The sequence below is a fragment of the Oncorhynchus keta genome, chromosome 23, assembly GCF_023373465.1.
Source record: "Oncorhynchus keta strain PuntledgeMale-10-30-2019 chromosome 23, Oket_V2, whole genome shotgun sequence".
In the NCBI taxonomy this organism is placed as follows: domain Eukaryota; kingdom Metazoa; phylum Chordata; class Actinopteri; order Salmoniformes; family Salmonidae; genus Oncorhynchus; species Oncorhynchus keta.
In genome coordinates this window covers 27,189,643-27,202,930 of record NC_068443.1, presented here as the reverse complement: position 1 = coordinate 27,202,930, position 13,288 = coordinate 27,189,643, and the positions used below count along the sequence as shown (strand labels likewise).

General features: G+C 43.0%; 2 protein-coding genes across 2 annotated transcripts in view; one reads left to right on the top strand and one right to left on the bottom strand.

Annotated features, from left to right (window-relative positions):
* The window catches only part of LOC118402098 (dual specificity testis-specific protein kinase 2-like), a 38,018-nt gene extending 29,485 nt beyond the window's left edge, over nt 1-8,533 (top strand). Inside the window, exons 7-11 of the mRNA XM_035800001.2 lie at nt 380-464; nt 4,201-4,284; nt 4,419-4,505; nt 4,682-4,820; nt 5,904-8,533. Coding sequence (XP_035655894.1) covers nt 380-464; nt 4,201-4,284; nt 4,419-4,505; nt 4,682-4,820; nt 5,904-6,844 — 1,336 coding nt within the window. The 3' untranslated portion in view covers nt 6,845-8,533. The remainder of the gene's footprint in view (nt 1-379; nt 465-4,200; nt 4,285-4,418; nt 4,506-4,681; nt 4,821-5,903) is intronic.
* Nucleotides 8,534-8,672: 139 nt separating this feature from the next.
* On the bottom strand, nt 8,673-13,028 carry LOC118402099 (target of EGR1 protein 1-like). Its single transcript, XM_035800002.2, has 7 exons — nt 12,640-13,028; nt 12,484-12,524; nt 11,232-11,328; nt 10,986-11,144; nt 10,630-10,889; nt 10,382-10,544; nt 8,673-9,612 (listed from the first exon to the last, which is right to left on the bottom strand). The coding sequence occupies exons 1-7, from the start codon at nt 12,751-12,753 to the stop codon at nt 8,800-8,802; spliced, it is 1,647 nt and encodes a 548-aa protein (XP_035655895.1). The 5' UTR covers nt 12,754-13,028; the 3' UTR covers nt 8,673-8,799.
* Nucleotides 13,029-13,288: the final 260 nt, after the last annotated feature.

Below are 13,288 nucleotides of genomic sequence, written 5' to 3'. Positions count from 1 at the left end.
TGAAGAATCGACCTGCTTTCATAACAAATATTTTGGCTTGTCTGATAATTGTTGTGATAAATATTGCAAAAATAGTCAAATTGTGTTTTGTTTTTTAATCTTTTATTTAACTAGGCAAGTCAGTTAAGAACTAATTCTTGTTTTCAATGACTGCCTAGGAACAGTGGGTGAAACTGCCTTGTTCAGGGGCAGAACGACAGATGTTTACCTTGTCAGCTCGGGGATTCTATCTTGCAACCTTTCGGTTACTAGTCCAATGCTCTAACCACTAGGCTACCTGCCACCCCGATCTACTGTAATGAATTGCATTATTCCCTCACCCAAAAGGCTTGTAACCTCCAGTCTAATGTTTATCTTCCTGTACTTGTTGTGCCTGCAGTGGTGAGGGGGAGAAGCTGGCTGTGGTGGGCTCTCCCTTCTGGATGGCCCCTGAGGTGCTGCGAGATGAACCCTACAATGAGAAGGTATTGGTATTTTATTAAGATCCCCATTGGCTGTTGCAAAAGCAGCAGCAGCTTTTCCTGGGGTCCACACAAAACATGACATAATACAGAACATCATTAGACAAGAACAGCTCAAGGACAGAACTACATACATTTTTAAAAACGCACACGTAGCCTGCATATCAATGCATACACACACACTATCTAGGTCAAATAGGGGAGAGGCGTTGTGCCGTAAGGTGTTGCTTTATCTGTTTTTTGAAACCAGGTTTGCTGTTTATTTGAGCAATATGAGATGGAAGGATGTTCCATGCAATAAGGGCTCTTTATAATACTGTATGTTTTCTTGAAATTGTTCTGGATTGGGGGACTATGAAAAGATCCCTGGAGCGATAAGTGTGTGTCAGAGCTGTCTGTAAGTTGACTATACAAACAATTTGGTATTCTCAACACATTGTTTCTTATAAAAAGAAGTGATTACAGTCCGTCTCTCCTCAACTCTTAGCCGAGAGAGACTGGCATGCATAGGATTTATATCAGCCCTATGATTACAATTAAGATGAAAATGTGTCGTTCTGTTCTGGGCTGCAGCTTAACTCGGTCTTTCCTAGCAGCACCGGACCACATGACTGGACAATAATCAAGATTAGACAACTAGAGCCTGTAGAGCTTTGTGTAGTGTGGTGTCAAAAAAGCAGAGCATCTCTTTATTACGGCTAAACCTCTCCACATCTTTACCATTGAATCTATATGTTTTGACCATGACAGTTTACAATCTAAGGTAACGCCAAGTCATATTTCTTTTCTCCTCAACTTGTCCAACAGCCACACCATTCATTAGCAGATTCAGCTGAGGTCAAGAATTTAGGGAATGATTTGTACCAAATATAATGCTCTTAGTTTTAGAGATGTGCACTACCAGTTTATTACTGGCCACCCATTGCAAAACAGACTGCAACTCTTAAAGGGTTTCAGTGACTTCATTAGGTGTGGTTGCTGATCCATTATATGGTTGAATCATCAGCATGCATGGACACACATGCTTTGTTTAATGCCAATGGCAGGTCATTGGTAAAAATAGAAAAGAGTAGAGGGCCTAGAGAGCTGCCCTGCGGTAAACCAAACAGATCCACAGATGATGCAATCTCTATTGCACTTCACACTACCATTTCCCACCTGGACAAAAGGAACACTTATGTGAGAATGCTATTAATTGACTACAGTTCAGCGTTCAACACCATAGTACCCTCAAAGCTCATCACTAAGCTAAGGATCCTGGGACTAAACACCTCCCTCTGCAACTGGATCCTGGACTTCCTAATGGGCCACCCCAGGTGGTGAGGGTAGGTAGCAACACATCTACCACACTGATCCTCAACACTGGAGCTCCCCAGGGGTGTGTGCTCAGTCCCCTCCTGTACTCCCTGTTCACGCACGACTGCATGGCCAGGCACAACTCCAACACAATCATTAAGTTTGCAGACGACACAACAGTGGTAGGCCTGATCACCGACGACGATGAGACAGCCTATAGGGAGGAGGTCAGAGTCCTGGCCGGGTGGTGCCAAAATAACAACCTATCCCTCAACGTAACCAAGAATAAGGAGATGATTGTGGACTACAGGAAAAGGGAGATCGAGCACGTCCCCATTCTCATCGACGGGGCTGTAGTGGAGCGAGTTGAGAGCTTCAAGTTCCTTGGTGTCCACATCAACAACAAACTAGAATGGTCCAAACAACAAACTAGAATGGTCCAAACACACCAAGACAGTTGTGAAGAGGGCACAACAAAGCCTATTCCCCCTCAGGAAACAAAGGATTTGGCATGGGCCCTGAGATCCTCAACAGGTTCTACAACTGCAACATCGAGAGCATCCTGACTGGTTGCATCACTGCCTGGTATGGCAATTGCTCGGCCTCTGACCCCAAGGCACTACAGAGGGTAGTGCGTACGGCCCAGTACACCACGGGGCTAAGCTGCCTGCCATCCAGGACCTCTACACCAGGCGGTGTCAGAGGAATGCCCTAAAAATTGTCAAAGACCCTAGCCACCCCAGTCATAGACTGTTCTCTCTACTACCGCATGGCAAGCAGTACCAGAGTGCCAAGTCTAGGACAAAAAGGATTCTCAACAGTTTTTACCCCCAAACCGTAAGACTCCTGAACAAGTAATCAAATAGCTACCCGGACTATTTGCATTGTGTGCCCCCCAACCCCTATTTTTACGCTGCTGCTACTCTGTTTTTCATATATGCATAGTCACTTTAACTGCACACTCATGTACATACTACCTCAATTGGGCCGACCAACCAGTGCTCCCGCACATTGGCTAACCTGGCTATCTGCATTGTGTCCTACCATCCGCCAAACCCTCTTTTATGCTACTACTGCGCTCTGTTCATCATATATGCATAGTCACTTTAACCATATCTACATGTGTATATACTGCCTCAATCAGCCTGACTAACCGGTGTCTGTATGTAGCCTCGCTACTGTATATAGCCTGTCTTTTTTTTCTGTTTCATTTCTTTACCTACCTTTTTTTGCACTATTGGTTAGAGCCTGGAAGTAAGCATTTCACTGTACCTGTTGTATTTGGCGCACGTGACAAACTTTGTTTTGAGATGCTTCCATTAAAGAAAACCCCTTTGAATTCTATTAGATAGCCATATTGTGGATTCAGAGCAGAGGTTGAAAAGCCATAGCACTTAAAGTTTTTTCAACAACCAGTTATGGTCAATAATATCAAAGGCTGCACTGACATCTAACAGCACAGCTCCCACAATCTTCTTATCAATTTCTTTCAACTAATCAGTCATTTGTGTCAGTGCAGTACATGTTGAGTGCCCTTCTCTATAAGCATGCTGAAAGTCTGTTGTTAATTTGTTTACAGAGAAATAGCATTGTATTTGGTCAAACACACATTATTTTCAATAGTTTGCTAAGTGCTGGCAGCAGGCTGATAGGTCTGCTGTTAGAACCAGTAAAGGCCACTTTACCACTCTTGGGTAGCGGAATTACTTTAGCTTCCCTCCAGGCCTGAGGACAAAGACTTTCCTCTAGGCTCAGATTAAAGATATGCCAGATAGGAGTGGCTATAGATTCAGCTACCATCCTCAGGAGCTTTCCATCTATGTTGTCAATGCCAGGAGGTTTGTCATTTTTCATGGTTAACAATTATTTTTCCACCTCTTCCACAATAACTTTACAAAATTCAAACTTGCACTGCTTTTCTTTCATTATTTGTTTTTTATACATTAATATAATTACTCACTGTTTGTCGTGGGCATTTCCTGCCTAAGTTTGCTCACTTTGCCAATTAAATAATTGGCAACATCAAATGGTTTTGTGATGAATAAGCAATCTGATTCGTTGAAAAACGGTTTTGAATTTGTCTTTCTGCCCATAATTGAATTTAAAGTACTCAAGTTTTTTTCCCCATTCAATCTTTATATCATTGATCTTGGCTTCTAATAAAGATTCTTATTATTTTTGTTTAGTCACATCATTTCTACATTTGCAGTAAGTAAGCCATTCAGATGTACGGCCAGACTTACTCCTTTTGCCCCATCTCTTTCAACTATACAGCTTTTCAATTCCTCATCAATCCATGGAGCCTTAAGGTAGGTCCCTGATCTCTAACCCTTGACCTCTACTCTTGACAGGACTGGACAGGACTACTGGTCTGATAAACATCAACCCCTCAAGCTAAGAACTCATCTCAAACGCCTGTCTCTTTGTTTTCTTCCGTTTCCAGGCAGATGTGTTCTCCTACGGTATTGTCCTCTGTGAGATTATTGCCCGAATACAGGCCGACCCCGATTACCTTCCTCGCACTGAAGTGAGTATTGCTCCATTTCCTCAGTCCTCCTCATCCCCTTGATACATCACATTACATAAGACTCATATCTGGGATTTAGTTGAAATTAATTTCCTGCCTGACCTCTCTCTCTCTCCCCACTCCCTCCATGATAGAACTTTGGCCTGGATTATCATGCCTTCCAGCACATGGTAGGAGACTGTCCTCCTGACTTCCTGCAGCTGGCCTTCAACTGCTGCAATGTAAGTAGGCCCTCAATCTCTCCGTTTTCCCAAAACACAACTGCTTCCAAAATCTTTATTCCCTTGTGTGGAATAGAAACTAGAAACACAATCTGATCGAACAGTACCCCTGATCTTGTTTGACCTGGCTGCTGTATCCCCCCACTCCTCACCATGTCCGTGTCCACTTTCTCCAGATGGACCCCAAGCTGCGACCCTCGTTCCCTGAGCTGGTAAAGAGGCTGGAGGAGATCCTGTGTCGGCTAAAGGCCGAGGAGTCTGAACGAGAGAGGATCCCCCTCTGTGGGGACAACGATAAGAAAACCATCCCTAAAGGTGATGCCTCCAACCTCCTATCTAACCCCTACAGAAGCCTGACTGCCATGGCAGTGACTCTGTTTTATGAAATAGCATATCATATGCACGATCAAAACTATAAACATCACCACCTAACAAACTCCATAAAACAATACAAACTGTGTAAAGATGCCCTCCATTTCCCTTCAATGTACATTTCTACAGCCAATGAAAGCTTGCCTCGCATGCCTGCCATGTTAGCCCGCAGTCCTGCACCCCGCAGTCATTGACACGTAATAGCTGCACGGTGCAGACCAATGGTTTCTTGGAACCAGGAAGAAGCCGGTGTGCCTCCCAAATGGCACCCTATTCCCTTTTGTAGTGTAATACCTTTGACCACAACCCACACTATGTAGGGAATGGGGCGCCATTTTGGATGTACCCCAGGTCTACTCTAAATAGGTCCAGTTGCAAGCCAGGGATGTCCTTTCCCTCCCAAGCCCTGTCCCAAATAGTCCCCTGAGTCATTTCCTCTACTTTTAATGACGCACAGTGTCTGCTTGCAGGTTCAAGTTGCCTTACAATTTAGCACGAGGTAAATCTCTAACCTCTTGAGTGTTTCGCAATCACCTGATTCTGTGAAGTAAAGAATAAGATACATTACGGTTATTTGTTGTTAGGTGGAAACCACCATGTATCCTTTGAGTAGGTTGTAAATAATTTGTATTTTCTCAGATCCTATTTCAATTCTAATTTGGTTCAGGGGCCATTTGGAATGTTAGGGCATGGCTTTGTTTTTGTTTAGCTGGCTTTCATTCCTTGGCCAGTCATTCCCTCTTCACTGTTTGTTTACCTTCTGGATCTACTTTCTCTGAGGCCCAGTCCACTTTAGTATTTCTACTTTATCTTAATTATTTGCATGTATTTCCCATAATGTTTTGCCCTATGCCATTTACTTCAATGTAAGAATTTGACTGTGCCTCGTTTATTTTTATATCTTTGCATATATTGCCCCCTGGTGGCTACATTGGGAACGAACACTTCAAAACAATCATGTGTTGTGCAGTAGAGATTTGACTTGTCTCGCTCTTTGTCTCTCTCTCTCTGTCTCTCTCTGTCCAGGTGACAAGGTCCAGGGGATTAAGAGGTTGAACCCATTGGATCTGGAGGATGATAAGATCTCTACCAAGTCACCTCGTCCTCGCCGCAACATCTGGCTGTCCCGCAGCCAGTCAGACATCTTCTCCCGCAAGCCCAGCCGGAAGGTCAATGTCCACGACCCCTACTACAACCCGGGCCCCAGGGCTGTACCAGGGGCCCGCAAGATCAACCCCTTCAATGCCCGCGAGGACCTGTGCGGAGGCAAGATCAAGTTCTTCGACGTGCCCAGCAAGTCTGTGTTCTCCCTGATGTTCGACCTGCACTCTCCCCAGGATAATGTGTTCTCCTCTGGGACCCAGATCCACTCTGGAGCCCACATCCACCCAGGTATGTGGCAGGAGACCTGGTTTACTGGCAGACAGTGCCGCTCTCTGCCCGCCTCCCCCCAGCTGGCCCTCTTGGATGGCTGCTGCCCCCTTTCTGCCACTTTCTCCAAGTGTGACCCGGCACAGCTGGGCCAAGAGGTCCGACAGAAGGTGCTCAGCGCCTGGGCCGGGAAATATGCTGTGATGGAGATCCCTCCATACTGTGGAGGGAAAGAAACAATGGAGGAGAACAGATTAGATGAGAGCGGGTCTCTCTCTCCCATGCCCAGTGACCGTACAGAGGCTATGGACTGTTCTAGCAGCCAAGGGAGTCCAGAGGAGGACAACGTCAAAGACAAACATGTCTGCTGCCCCATGCAGGCCCAGAATGGAGGTCCAGTGAAGGACAGTAGGAATGCTGTGTCTGAGGAGATGGAGGCTGAAGACCAGGAGGACATGCAGCTGCAGAGCACTCCCTATCCAACTGTCACTATCAGCCCAGCCACAAACCAAGACCATCTGAATCCCATCATACTGGTGCCTTGTACGGCCCCACACTCCTCCACAGAACTGCCCTCAAAGTGTGACATCATCTAGGCCTTTAAACAGGTCAAGAAGAAAGGGAGCCTTGTTGTGAACTCGTTTTTAACCTAGAGACACTACTCAGATAGGAATGATGATGTGTGATGATGATGATCAATGCTCTGCATATATTCTTTATTTTTTAAAGATTTCTATTTAATATTCAGAAAAATGTGTATTTTATTTCTTAAAAAGGCACCCCTAAACCAGGGGTCTCATAATTCGTTGAGGTTCTGTGTGTATGCTGGTTTTAAATTACTGCCTTCTCCTTGATATTCAATGGTATGGTGTTTATCTTCTGCCCCATGTGGAAATGTAGGAGAGTAGATGCATATGATATAAAAGTAACACTTCTAACACTTACCAGGGAGAAAGGGTTGAATTCTGAATGGAAAACGGCATACTCATTGTCTTTCCAACATTAAGACCCCCACCCCTGCATCATCTTGATTAGTGGTATTTCTGTACTATACAATGGTGCCTGCCAGAAAGGAGAGCCAGAGCGAGACCATATCAAGGCTAGTAAAATTAGTGTGGTTCACCAGACTACAGAGATATCTTATGGAGACTAAAAATAAACTGCTCTTAAATTTGCGGTAAAACCAAATACTGTTTGTGTAAATGTGCACGCCCACGTGCACTGGAAATGGTTTGTATGTACCTTTTTAACATTTCTATGATTTAAGCGTTTGGTTTAACCTGAGTGTCCAAACATTGGGAACTGCTGTTTCCATGACAGACTGACCAGTTGAAAGCTATGTCACCTGTTAAATCCACTTCAGTATAGATGAAGGGGAGACAGGTTAAATAAGGATTTTTAAACCTTTAGACGTGTGTGTGTGTGTGTCATTCAGAGGGTGAATGGACAAGACAAAATATTCAAGTGCCTTTTAACGGGGAATGGTAGTAATTGCCAGGTGTACCAGTTGAGTTTGAGTGAACTGCAACGCTGCTGGGTTTTTCACGCGTGTATCAGAATGGTCCACCACCCAAAGGACATCCAGCCAACTTGACACAACTGTGGGAAGCATTGGAGTCAACATTGGCCAGCATCCCTGTCGAAGGCTTTCGACACCTTCTAGAGTCCATGCCCTGACAAACTGAGGGTGGGGTAGGGGGGTTATTTTATGTCCGTCCTCCATCATGAAAAATGATGGCTTCATGATTGATATGTGTTAACTTGTGGAATTAGTTGTGGCTTGAATGTGGGATCACATGTTGAGGTGGGTCCTATTTTGGCCTTAAATTGAAAACTCTGTTGGGTATAAGGAACACTAGTTGGCATGGATGCATCACTCTCGCATACACACACCAGTTGGCATGGATGGATCACTCACACACTTTGGTTCACTACTCTCTTGGCACATGTTTTGGTCTACTGAAATATTCCTGTCTAACCACTAATAGGAAATTGCACTTGAAAGGAAAACATTTGAACTTTATCACAATTTCTATGCAATAAATGTATCTATTTTGATGTAAAAATCAATATTCCTTTAGGTCTTACTGTGTGAGGTGTGTGTGGATGCCATGGTGTGATAGAGATGTTAGAACTATCCTTTGTTGTTTCCTCAGTCTTGGCTGATGTATGAACATGTAACAGGATCTTTCAGGCAATGCTGAAGAGCTTACAATTCAATAGTTTTTTACGTTGATAAAGAACATGTGTCCGCAATCGTTTTCTAAAATAAATGGCTAACTTTAGCTTCTTATGCTTATTTCAGTGTGATCCTATGAACATAGTCATACCGAGTGCACTACAGGCTGATGGGGACGAATGTGAAATCGGCTCACTTTTCCTGCCAAACCTCACATCAAGTTGTTTAAGACACAAATTACCATGTTTGTCATAACCAAGGAAAAGCCTTTTTATTGAAACCTACTGTATCAACAAACATTTAAGATGTGCAACAGCATGTCTAACTAAAAAGGCTTTATAAATGAAGAATACATTTGGTTCCATTGAATGTTTATACAGTTCCCTCTGCTTTGCTTGCCACACTGCTAGAAAAGCTTTTTCCCCACACAATATCCATCTTGTGCATGTGAGCTTTGGAGGACTTGGAGAAGGTGCTTTTGACAATATGCATCGGGACAGATTTGCCACTGAGGTAAACTTTGTTCAGGCACTCAGGGAGCCAGGACTCTGAACACGGTGGCTCACCCACTCTCTCTGTCAGAGTGGCAGCATAGGAGAAGATGTAGCCGGTCATGAATGCATCGAACCCTGCCCGGTGGGAACCTCCTTCCAGCTTCTTCCTCTTGGACTTTTCTTTCTTCGCTGCATCAGATGTGGCCAGAGGCTCTGACACATCATTGCCTTCCACCTTTTCTTTGTCAGTCTTAATTTCTTCATCTGCAGACACAGCCTGTGGCTCTGCGACTCCGTTGCCTTCCACCTTTTCTTTGTCAGTCTTAATTTCTTCATCTGCAGACACAGCCTGTGGCTTTGCGACTCCGTTGCCTTCCTCTACCTTCTCGGTTACCATTTTCTCACCGCTCTCTGACCCCTGTACCGGAGTCCCATCTACCTGCTCTGTGGCAGGGGGAGGTTTGCTGTCAGGGATCAACTGGTCCGGGCCCTGCTCTCCATCCTTCAGCTCCATATGGACCTGCTTATTCTCAGAGGCACCTTCAATGTCCACGTTTCCCTGAGAAGAGTTTTTTCTTTTCCTCTTCCGTTTCTTTTTCTTTTCCACCTGGTTTTTTTCATCGTGCTGGATGATGAGGTCAGTGTCATGTGACAAGGGACACTGTGACCCATTGGGGCACCAACCGTAAGCCTGCAAAATACAGAATGTTAAGTTAACAAAATAGAGAACTTGGACTTATTATTTGTATGGCACCACAGCCCCTGAAGTGACTTCTTATCAACTGTATAAAAGCATTCTCTTATCTTGCCAACCCACATTGTCACACCTGAGGAGCAGAGGTTCTGTTGTCTTTACAGGTCTGATATCTGATTGGAGGTTACCTTTTGAATCCAAACAACTCAGATGCTTATGAAAGGGTCTTTCACTTTTTTGTTCCTGAACTGATGTGCTGCGATACCTACACTTTCCCATGAGCCATGGTGCACCTCTCTCACTCAACATGCTTTGTAACTTAGGCTTTGCCTTGTATGTGAACCCATTCAAGTTATTAAATAATACTTGCTTTGATATTTGCTCCTCATTACCATTCTTTGATCTTAGTCGGCCAAATGCATAATACTTGGGTGCACAAGGTTTACATAGTGTCTTGCATATGGCTAGTTATCTTATGTAGGCAGATAATTAATTGAATGGGATAATTGCTTAGTCTTATTATGAGCTGCATGTGTAAAAATAAAATACTTAAATATTACCCCATTACACGTGTGTCAGCTGAAGTGTAACAGGGTCATAATGCAGGGTCAAGACACTGCATTGTTCAGATTCAGTTTTATTATTATTAGAAAAATAGCTTGGTTATTGCATAAGAGTCCATGAAGTGCCCCAGTTCTGATCATTTTTGGGATCCTTTAAAACAGAATCTGGGGATGCCTACAAGTTTAAGAAGTGATGTACTTACAGAGAAACGCTGGCAGACATTCAGCGGTCCCTCCAGGCTAGACCCGGCCAGGCAGGGCCTGAAGTCCACATAGCTGGACAGGTGGCCTGAGTATTTGCAGAACTCCAGGAACAGATGGTGCCCTTTACCACCAACCTCAAGAGACTTCATGTTGTCCAATTTACTGTGGGGGAAAAAAAGAGCACCAAAAATACTGACTACTTCCTTGAATGTGTAGTATGGGTATGTGTCATGTTTAGTTTACTAACCATTTCTTGTAGGCATACTCCAGGTAAGAGGCAGCAAAGCGCAGCTCATACTCTGTGGTGTACTTGGTGTCATATATCCCAGCTGGGAACATCTGGGACAGGTCAGCAGTGAAAGTGCCAAGTTTATCTGGCAGGTGGGCATAGAAGCACTGATACAGGAACACCATGTCGATCAAGCCATTGTGTAGAACCAATGGCTTGCGAGCACGCAGGAGTTCCACAAACAGCATCCGCATGTTTATTCCATTGGAATCCCCTCCCTGGATACAAGGAAGGAACAGAACTCTGGATCACTTCACCACTTAAATGTAAAAATAAGGAATAGTCCAGGATCTATGATCACAACTTTATCTCACCTTGTCATTGCCCTTGAGATAAGGGACACCCTCAGCATATTGTTTGTTGAAGTCAAATCCATGTTGCACCAGGAACTGCACAGATTGTGGTTCAATTACATACTCCTCACTGCAGAGCAACGTCAGGTTGTACACCTGCACAAGGTACGTATCATCATCCTGCAAAGAGATATAATACATCAAATAAAACAATGTAACATTTTATGTTAAGCTTTCTGAATGTCAGAATGCAAAGGATACATTTACCTTGTTTTCAAGTTTCTTAAAGCAAGCAAACCCAAGGGAGAGAATGGAGCGTGTGCGAGCTGCATTGCATATGGCTTTGTAACGGTCCTCTATGCATCTTAAAATTAAAACAGAGATCTAATGTAAAACTTGAGATAGCATAGTGAAAGTACATTGGATAAACCCAATTGAATTAAATCCCTTTTTGACCACATCCCTTTAGACTTAAACAAAAACTTTTCATACATGTTTGCCTGTGGAAGAAGTGGTCAGAAAGTGCATTTTTGGACCTGAATGACAAAACATTATCTTTCTTCATCACCGGAAAAGATTAATCGTTGAGTTTGATCATTTAATCAAAATAGTATAAAAATGTTATTTGCATATGTTTGGATCCTATTTCACATCGGAAGTTTTTGTGTTGTGCCCGCCATCAGCTGAGACAGCATGCTCTTGAATACAGGGTGGCTGTCATTTCAATCCTATAAATATATTTCATAGAATGGACCTATCCCTTCAGACCACAGCAACTTAGCTGGTATACCATAGAAATGTAAATTGAATTGAAATTTGAACATCTAATTAGTACAACAAAGATCACTGCCACTGTCGAATGTCAACTTAAATCATGTATTTCTATGATCTATATTTCAAAGGGTTTCCTATGGAGGTTTGATAGTATAATTTAAAGGAACAGATATGCCCATTCAAGTCAACATTCTCTGATGTATGGACCTCCATCTTTGTAGTACCATTTTAAAGTTGACATTTCAATGTTATTCCCATTTTAGTTCATTTATCAGCCAAAACATGACACCCACCCTGTATCCAAGAGCATGTTGTGTCTGAACTGATACTGGACACAATAAAACCCTTAGATGATGTCAAATAGGGTATAAGCTACAACATATGCAAATATGAAGAAAAATAGGAATGTACATGTCTTTTGTAAATAGACTTGGAAGTTAATGAAAAAAGAAAATACTTATAGAAAATAGTTTGACAACCCTGTGTATACGTTTTTAAATTATATAAATCTCAAGCCTATTGAAAAGATGGATGTCTCATGGTCAACTTTGAGCACCTTTATCTCTTGAATGTGTTGGCACTCAGGTCCAGAGTCGCTTTCTAAAAACTTCTACAATTGGCAAAATGCATGGGAGGTTTCGTTTAAATCAAAAGGGGTTCTGTCAAAAAGTGACTGAATTCAAATGGATTTACCACATTAGCTACATTAAATAATGAAGAAAACCCCAGAATCAACCATACTCACTCTGCCAGCAGAGCTTTTCTGCTTCCAAGCCCACTCAATTCCTGAAACAAAACATGCAGACATTATATGACATTAGTGTCAATGGGCTTACATAGAGACGTAAAACCATCAATGTACCCACAGTTGTTTGTCTGCAAAGCTCGCTGTAACACTTACTGTATCCAGTGCAATGAAGGAGGCTGTCTTGATTGCAAGGATCATAGCAGGCCACAGTTCTTTGAAATTATCATTTTGCACATCAATAACAGGGACTATCATGGAGGATGTCATAGCTAACTAGTTAATATATGGAACACAACCAAAATGTTCAACTCAGTGTAAGCTAGTTAGCTAACTGAACACGGGGAATGATTAAGACTTATTGAATGATCAGGGAGCTCATTGCAGGAGGTTTTCGGTTGTCCAGTGAACGCTTCCTGTTCACTACTATGCGTTATTCTTCGTCTGTTGAGAAACGAATCAATGCAATCCGACAATCGTTTTCAGGGAGGAAGAGCCAAATTCTTGGCAAGAATTAAGCGCAGCTGTAAACATCCAACCGTTTAACGTGGTCTGAATGGGTCCTTACAGATTGTACACCAGCAACACACAAAGGACCCCAGAAGGAGTGGACAAAGTTTTCCAATTTAAAATGTTAAACATTCGTTTTTACCATCCTTTCAATATGGGGACGATATTGACTAAATGTATATTGTATATTTTGTTAGTCTGCATAAATCGAACTTTAATGGAGGATACTTTATAGTTATCTGGAAGAAATATTTGAAACATGCAGTCACATGGGCAGCTCAAACCCGTGACGTTA